The 9,736-nt window shown below is 33.2% G+C and overlaps 1 protein-coding gene across 1 annotated transcript; it reads left to right on the top strand.

The window, feature by feature from the left end:
* The first annotated feature begins 773 nt into the window (after positions 1-773).
* LOC128242926 (NHP2-like protein 1) lies at positions 774-7,488 on the top strand. Its single transcript, XM_052960370.1, has 5 exons — positions 774-909; positions 5,799-5,916; positions 6,102-6,205; positions 6,603-6,636; positions 6,817-7,488. The coding sequence occupies exons 1-5, from the start codon at positions 907-909 to the stop codon at positions 6,939-6,941; spliced, it is 384 nt and encodes a 127-aa protein (XP_052816330.1). The 5' UTR covers positions 774-906; the 3' UTR covers positions 6,942-7,488.
* The last annotated feature ends 2,248 nt before the right edge of the window (positions 7,489-9,736 follow it).

The raw sequence follows: 9,736 nt of genomic DNA on the forward strand, positions 1-9,736 counted from the left end.
GACCTCTTGTACCTTTTTATATTTTCACTGTTGTTATTTCACTGATAAAACTCCATATTTCATCTGGGAAAAGTAGCAAATTTAATCCTTCTCCAAGATTTCATCGCCCTTGAAAACACGCTTTTTTAATTTTAAAATTAACGATAATTTACAATCTGGGGTTAAGTAAAGATATCTAAAAAACTACGTTTCTTCATTATTTAAGGATATTAATTTAATGTTGAGGTCGTAAAACTTTATGACGACGGCCTTTTAAGTGACACAACCTAATGTTAAAACTTATTTGGTGATAATCGATTCTGAATTTCAAAAATCATTAGCCGCAAAAATAGAAAAAAAACACGTTATTTCGCAACAATGGTAAATACAGATTCATGTGTTGAACTCCACAATTGAACATGTAATTACCCTAACTGGCCCATGATGCAGGTGTATCCCTCAGTTTCAGTTTTTAGTTTGTGCGCGTCTTACAAAGTAGTTTAATGAAGATTTAAAAATGACTCTCCTAAAAAGTGCATTCGTGATATACTTGACCAGTAGGGTCTTTTTCTCCGATCGGCGTTAAGGGAGATCACTTCGTTGGAGCTTGGCAATGTATAATTACACAATAATGTATAGTGTAATGTAACCATACAAATATTTGTTCAATTATAATATAAAAATAAATATTAATTTAATAAAAAATACACATATTCAGGTGTTTTCATACTACGAATATAATTTAAAAGAAATAATCATTCATTTTATTTATTAACTGCCGCACTGGTCCAAATCCGCACTGATCCACTTCCTGTTTTTACTTTCTCACGTGTAGAAAACGTTTACCTCAGTGAAGCTGTGCAAGCCGAGAGGAGTGACGAACAATCTTTATTTGAACATCAAAATATCAACAATACACTTATTGCAATGGTATGTTGGTTTCATTATTTAGCTGTTTAAATAGAATTTTCATTTAATTAAAAATATCCGAAATATCTGTCCGAACATATTACATCTCGGATTTCGCCATGCTCTTTTCCCATCACTTGCATTTTTCCAGAACGCTTTCATTTCTTTCGATTGCTGGCAGAAGTACTAAATTGAAACATTGGAAACAAAACATACAAAATAATGTGAAACCATGCCTTAGTCATAAGCATCTCTTAGACCGATGATGTATTTGTCCCAGGAATGATCCGGTCTATGCCCCACAGCCTAAGCCAAATTAGACTATTGACAATAAATTGAATAATGTAATGAAAGTCTGCACGCTGGAGAGATGTTTAGAACACCTTACATTTTCATTTAATATTGAACCAAAACTCTTTTTTAGGTATAATATATTTGTGAAATAATGCCTAGTTTTTTAACCTAAATTCTAAAAACTGGTAAATTTTGTGTTGAGGACAAGCTTTTTAACTGTTTCCTTGCACTCTTTTATGAAATCATGGTTGTAAAATCCATTCAGTGATACACTTAAGAACAGTTTTTTGGTATTAACAATAACATGTAATTCCAGCTTGCATTGACGTTGTGCCCCTTAATGAATTATTATTTTGAGAGTTCCTAGATCTTGAATAATATATATATTTTATAATATTTTTATTTTATCCTTATATTACTTGAATATGAATTTAATGTAGCAACAATCAGTGATTTTTAAAAAAAATTAAATCCAGCTTAAACCTTACTGTTTCAGATAGATATAACCATACTTATAACAAAAATGTATACTTTTAATATGCTATGTCAAAGCACATAGAATTTAACAACTCCAGATTATGCAAAAAATCAACATTCGGAAAGTCACTTTTTTCACTTTTCACAAAAAGCTGACCCAAGTTTTTTATTCCACTCTAGAATGTTTTTCCAGTGCACAATTCACTCCTGACTGCTTCTACAACCATCACTGACCTATCCTGTATCTTGTATTGGACCAAGCAACTTCTTAGTATGCTGCTAAGATGAATCGAAGTGCGCTGCGCCGAGACAGAAATACCTGAAAATAGGCAAAACATACATATAAGACATTAATATGGGGAAAAATGTTTATCACATTATATTTTACATTACTTTTATATAAATACATATTAAACTGACCTATCCCGTATCTTGTATTGGATCAGGCAACTTCTTAGTATGCTGCTAGGATGAATCGAAGTGTGCCGCGCCAAGACAGAAATACCTGAAAATAGGCAAAACATACATATAAGACATTAATATGGGGAAAAATGTTTATCACATTATATTTTACATTACTTTTATATAAATACATATTAAACTGACCTATCCCGTATCTTGTATTGGACCAGGCAACTTCTTAGTATGCTGCTAAGATGAATCGAAGTGCGCCGCGCCAAGACAGAAATACCTGAAAATAGGCAAAACATACATATAAGACATTTTTATGGGAAAAAATGTTCATCACATTATATTTTACATTAGTTTTATAAAAATACATATTAAACAGGTTAGTTTCTCAATTATGAAATGATAATGCACTGCAAGAATGATATAATGTCAGGTTAGAAGCTATAAAGTTACCCCATAAACCAACTGTTAATATAATTCTGAACATAAACTGAAGAGTTGTTAGCATGTGTTATTATTTTACATTATCTACAGAAAATAAACCGAAATAGCAAGCATTATTAGCTTTAGAACCAAAGAATGGAATGTGATGTTTGTCATTTAGTATGTAAAAAACTGCCTTATGTTTTATTCAAAAATAATTAACTTTTCTTAACTAAAACTCGGAAACTAATCTTCTGTTCTAGGCAAGCAACATTCGTTAACATTATAAAGCATCTAAACTTAACAACATGCTACAGTCCGAGGCGGACACACTGTCACCGAGTCAGTGAGTTTCTTCTGAAAATGAATTGAATACAAATGCACCTATTTTTTAAACAAAACCATTTGTTAACTCAGTTATACACATTACTTTCAGGTTTGACACTGGAACCAATATTTGTGCATGATAAATGAGAAGAAAGCCTTGCCTAAAATTAGTTTTGCTTTTTTTAGATTATATATTTAACATCGATTGCAAAAAAAATGTATGAAAAGTACGAACGATTTTGAGTACGAAAAGGATATCACAAAAATGCATCAATTTATCAGACAAACAAATAAGATTCAATAAATGCATACAGGGTTTCCGCCAGCCCTTTATGGCTTGTCGGGCCCGACGTGCCTTCCGCTGGCAAGGCTAATTACCGACATGCGTTAATTATGCCAACATGCTTTAATCCGCTTAGCGACAACCCTTACCAAAACAATCATCAGTTCTGACAATACACAATTTTGTTGCGATTGCAACGGTTGCAACGGTTGACTGACAGCCAGAAGGCGTGTCGGGACTAATACGGCATTTGTATCAGCCATTCAGGATCGACGACAGCATGAAGGCGTGTCGGTGAGGTTCAACAGTGCAGTTAACCAAACTCCTCCTATTTTTTATCAAAATGGGAATGTGTGAAAAACACCACTGTCGTAATTGCGACCTTCATCACTATAATCATCTATGAACACAAAGTAAACAATATGTCTTAATTGAGTTCGGTAACATAAATCATGTGTCGTTTTATTTTGTTTCTTAATCCCGAGTCCGTTTGTTAACCAATTATTAAATTATTATTGAGAACCGTGTGAAGATATCTGTGTTATTATAAACAAGGGTTATGCTATGTCGTCGTATGTAACCGAGTCGCATTCCCGTCTTTAGTTTAAAAGTGTAAAGTTATATTTTGTGTTGCTTATTATTAAACTTTGATTATTTTATTTTTATTTATTTAGAAAAAAAGATATATAAATCTGAAAATGCACATAACATTCCCTTTGAGTAATTATTAAGCCAACCCGGCTTTAAAAATATTAGCTGTAGCAGCTTTAAATACGAATACACCCACGAGCAGTCGCTTTGCTCCGGGCTCTTTTGTGTTCCAGCATGCAGCGTGCTTTACACGTTTAGCTGTGACGTCAACGGTGTCAATATAAATAATACCCGCACTAAACGAAACATGAGTCGATCGATATCGTCGATATTGTATTGTCGGAAAACTTGAGAAATACCAATAATTAATGAAGAGAAACCATAAAACTTTTTCACAAATATTTTTAATGTTAATCGGACTTGAGTTGGTAATTCTAAATCATAGGAACATAACTGTAAACTTGTTTAAAATGCAGGAAATTGCACCATTTTGGATACAAAAATTAAAAAAAAATCGACATCAGCAAGGGGACACCCCTCCCAAACCCTCCCCTTCCGACATGCCTTATGAAATTCCTGGCGGAAACCCTGGCATACATGCAATAACTCAATATAACCAACCTGCACCAAACGGCAATATTGTCATCTACCAGATACAAATGAAATCACTGTTGCAATTACGAAGTAATAAGCATTAATTTTTGTTTGCAATCGTTCTGGAAACGTCCACATTAGCAAGTGCTCGATTGGCAGGGAAGGTAATTTTATCCATTCTTAACTCCCCTCGCGGTCGTGCACGAATATTGAAAATAACCTAAATTCACATATATTACGGTTAAATATGGTGTAAATGTTACCCATTTTATTATAATGATCAAACTTCATTAAAACCACAGAAAGATCCGCGTATATGGCCGTTTTCAACAAAATCGCGATTTGTTTAGTTTTCAAACCTTATTCTCCCTACTAAAAATCAGCATTTATATAATATGTAGGTCATATACGCCATATTTGGACTTAATCCCACCCATTTATGCTAATATTTCATTTGGTTAACCTTTCTTTTCTTCGCATTGACGCGTATAAAATATGCTAAATTTCCGGGTCAGGTTTTAGCGAAAACACCGATTGCGCAATAATTGGCTTTGCACATGCGCGGTTGACGCTATTTAATGTAATGCAGCATTTACGGTCATGAAATCCAAGCTCGAACTTCAGTTTTCTGACGATGCTTTTTTTATTAGATTTGCTATTTATTTTTATCTTTTTTTTGTTTAAAAAAAAATAGTATATTCACTGAACCATGTCCCTGTAAGCAATCTTTTTAGCATGTCATATGATAATGTTGATGTCTGAAATGATCACATTTGATATTTCATGTTTTATTGTAATTGATCATATTTGCAGTAAAGAAACTAAAATAAGCATTTTTCAAATTTTCTGTTATACATTTATGACATATAATACAAGTGATTCCAATATTTACATGTTTTCTGAAAAATGTCCTACGTAACATGAAAATGTAAAGCGTGTCAAAAAAGATTTCGCATACACAGATTAATTGGCCAAACAAACTCCTGCCCAATATTGTTGGGGAATACCCCCACTGTATATACATCGTGGTATTGATATTTTTTTTGCCTTTATGAAAAGAAAGTATCAGCACTGAAGTATATACTATTATAGCGTTTTTGCACTCATGATGGGTGCAGAATCTCAAACCTTTATTTTTTGAATTTTTAGAAAAAAATCACAGTTAATTGTGCAATCTTTTGTTTGAGATAAGTGCACCACAAGATCATATGACTATAAGAATAAGTCCAGGAATTGGAACTCCGCAAATGCCTCCATTTTGTTACAAGTTACAGAAACAGTGAAAATACATGTAGTGCAAATTTGAGTTTCCCTTGTGCTTCATGCTTCCGCGCAGGACACAAGTTTGAAGATATTTTGTGCAGTGTTTCTAATTGAGTACCTTCGTGCAATGAAATTCCTTTATTTTAAAATATATGTTCATTTTGAAGACCTTTTTCAAATCTCAGATTATAAGCCTTTTGAAACCCAAAGAGAAGTGAATACTATGTCTAGAAAATGCACATTTCAGGCTGATGAAGTGAACCCAAAAGCTTTCCCTCTGGCAGATGCTGATCTAACACAGAAAATTCTGGACCTTGTTCAGCAGGCTGCAAACTACAAGCAACTCAGAAAAGGGGCTAATGAAGGTGAGACATTTTTGAGAAAAGTATTAGAATTTCATTTGTCCACATTTTCTTGAGGATAATATTGATGTTACTCAATTTTTTTGGTGATGATTTTTGTTCACCTTTAGTTTTTATTGGTGTCAGATTGTGTGTGAAGGATATATGTGTGCTTATACTGATCAGTGTTTGAATTTGATGTTTTGCAGCAACAAAGACTCTGAACCGAGGAATTTCTGAGTTCATAGTGATGGCAGCAGATGCTGAACCTCTGGAGATTCTTCTCCATCTTCCCTTGCTGTGTGAGGACAAGGTAAATTGCTTTCATGGAACCTTTATCTGTAGTGAAAATATGATACATTTGTTTTCTTCAATTCCTAGTACCCATAAACTTTACATGTTTAAACCATGGATTAAATAAAAAATCTATGAAAGTTTGTTCTTGTCTTAAAGTCTACAGTGTAAGCATTTCCAAAGAATATGGTAAAACATTCATTCTGTTAATGATATTGCTACAGTGATAATTCATGTTAACATGAACAAAATTTAGGGAAAGTGAGTTGTATGTACACAGTGTTATATCGCATCACATATAGCGAAGGGAGCTTTCAATCAATTTCTTAAATAATGTTTTGATGAGGAATTAACAAAGTTTCTTAAATCCGAAACTATTACAATTGGTATGATATGGTACTTGTGTCTTCTTTCAGAACATTCCCTACGTGTTTGTCAAGTCTAAGCAAGGTAAAGAATATTTGTTGTTTTCGAGGTGTTTTCTTTCTAAAATTGTTATAAATAATGTGTTCCAATGTTAATCAATTAGTAGTAGATGTTTGGCATCTTTAAGATTTTACAGAATATTTGAGTAATAACAGTTTCTAGGAATTAGTGAATAATAGTGAAACTCTACCAACATATTTTCAGCGCTGGGTCGAGCATGTGGAGTAAGTCGTCCAGTGATCGCCTGCTCAGTGACTGTAAATGAGGGCTCGCAGTTGAAGTCCGTAATCCAAGCAACTCAACTTAGCATCGAGAAACTCCTCATCTAAACTTGAGGCTCATGTTCAGAACTTTAAAAAGAAATAAAAAAAGGACTGTATGAAATAATGATTAGATAGTGAATGAAGCTGCATTTTGTAAGTTTTTTCAAAGGATGGTTATTTTATGAAAATATGACTAAATTATATGTTGAGGTCAAAATTACTGAATGCAATACCATTGCTAATAATCAAGGTCATTTGTTAACATTATTGTAGTTGAAAGTTACAGAATAGAATCATCATCCACAACTATTGTTACTCTTCAGGCACATTTACTTTTACCGACTGTACAATTTATACAAGAGTTTCAATCTCATTTCTGCCGTACCACACGTTTTAATAGTAATATGATGTGTTCTTTGTCATTTGAATCATTATTTTCATGAAAACTTCATTTCATTGTTCATGATCATTGATGCCACAATTGTCATACAAACGTTTAAATACATGTATTTTACCAAGTTTTGTATGAATTTTACATTTTCTCTTAATTGATTTTATGTCATTTCTAGTTGTTAATGAATAAATGGTTCATGATAAACATTGTTTTGGTGAAGCTGTTTGTCGATTCTCAGGCCCTTTTCTTGTATTTTGGGAACAAGTACCAAATGCTGGCAAATTTATTGCTAATTTTTTTTATTTGGGAATGAGAAATTCACGAGCTTATTGTCAATTTGGAATTGTACATGATTTCAAAGAATATTTGAATTGATCCTAACATTTAACCCGAAGGATGTCTAGAAAAGGAACCTCCATAAATAGCATAGTGAAAACTTTTATCAATTTGAATACTAACTAGATGCCAATAAAGTATGCATTATACTTGTAAGTAACTATTTAAAAAAAAATTAAATGGATGTCATAAGATAATTAGAAGAATGAAAAGTAATAAAACATGGCATGCAAATAGGATATTTTTGTGCAAATTTCCGTTTTAACAAAGGTTATCTAGTATATTGAATCACTTCTACTTGTACTTCAAATCAAGAATATGGAAGTACATTAAAGAATGTCAGTAGCCATTTTGATGGCTTTAAGGGTACATTTCAAATTACTTGTCCATTGGTGTGGTCCTGCATAGGTTCCTTATCTATGGTTTCTTATACAAGATCAAGCTCGCAAATGGACGTCGAGCATATAAGGGGCATTTTTTGTCCAAAATTAAACTCATGATTGACATTGCAGAAGTTGACTTGAACACGAACACAATAAGAGGACATGTCACATGCTAGAATCAGATCACTTCCTCAAAAGGTTTAGGGCAAAATTGCATTTTCAAATGCCCCATAGATGTACATAATTATATTATAAAATGGACACACAAGTCAGGACTTACTGTTCTGCGTTAAAAGTGTCGAGAACAGTCACAACAGTGTTGCAATCTACATGGAGCTGAAAGGTCAAGGTCACACTAAGAGGTTTCCTAGGTAACAGAAACATTCTGAACTCGGTTTTAATGCATATATACGATACTCGTACGGAAATGTATTTTGCTGTTTGCGATTGAAACGTAGATTTGGATCACTAACATGATGAATCCTCTTCATAGCAAAGGAAAAAAGACTCAAGTCATGAATGATATAGTTTGAAATAATCGTAGATGTAGCACGCTAAATGGGAGACTGGTTTGGATAATTTTCTTGGATAGTGAACTCTACTTAGTAACGCGGGTAACTGTGGAATACTAGGACAATTAAAGTCAAATAGGGTCAAGCACATAGGCTCTGGCTTTGCGCAATGGAAAGAACATCTGTAAATGTAAGGGATGACTATACTCCAGATTAATCCTGAAATTAGAGTTGGAAGCTGTTAATTTCAGAAAATCGTTCTTTTGTTAAAGGGACTGTATACCAGATTGGCACCAAAAAAGTTGTTTTTTCTGTAACGAATTTCAGGACAATTATCTAATAAAGCGTTTTACTCGTTGATATCATAATTTTAAAAAAAGAATACCAAAGTAAAAAAATGTGTCGAAGACCGGGTTCGAGCCGGTGTCGCCAAAATTGCAGTCCAGCGTTGTATACACTGAGCTACGAAGGCGTACGAATATTAGCTGTACACCTAACTTGGTAATATCAAGTGATAACATCGACTAGTCAATCACGCATAAGGAATGAATTCTAGTAGGTAGACATACACAGTAATCTTTTTTAATGGAAAAATACAAAAACACTGCGAAAAACAAATTGTAAACTATGTGGTACTTCAGTTAGTAAGTTTTAATGCCCTGTACACATCGATACTTCATCATACGGAGTGCAGTCCCTTTAAGTTGTTTGCTAAACACCCGCATTGATATTGATATAAATGTCTGTGAGAACAATTTCAAGAAGAATCTTGGTCATATTTTTTTCATTGGTGAGATTTTCGATCAGTTATCGTGTCTGAGATATACGAGGTTACTTGAGATATATTGAAGTGGTAATTAGGGGTTGTAAGGTCATAGTCAAGGGTACTGATAATAAATAAACTACAGATGCGAGTTATATGTTAAGTCAAAATCACAACTCCATAATGATAGCATGTTAAGTATGTTTTGTAGTTTGTGATTAATTGTGTCTCTTTCATGTCAAACCTTCCAGATCATAAAAAGAATAGCACACGGAAAACTCGAATGCTTTTGTTTGCGATTTTACGACTTTATATATTGTAATGTATAATTTTCTTATCTTAATCTTGTAAAAGCTGAATGTGTCATCTTTATTGGACAATGACCAAATTTCGTAATACTAAATTGCATTCATCTAAATTTATAGTGTGGGAGGTGATCCACAGTACACTCTTGAAAATGGAACAGGAATGTT

Source organism: Mya arenaria, chromosome 2 (genome assembly GCF_026914265.1).
Source record: "Mya arenaria isolate MELC-2E11 chromosome 2, ASM2691426v1".
In the NCBI taxonomy this organism is placed as follows: domain Eukaryota; kingdom Metazoa; phylum Mollusca; class Bivalvia; order Myida; family Myidae; genus Mya; species Mya arenaria.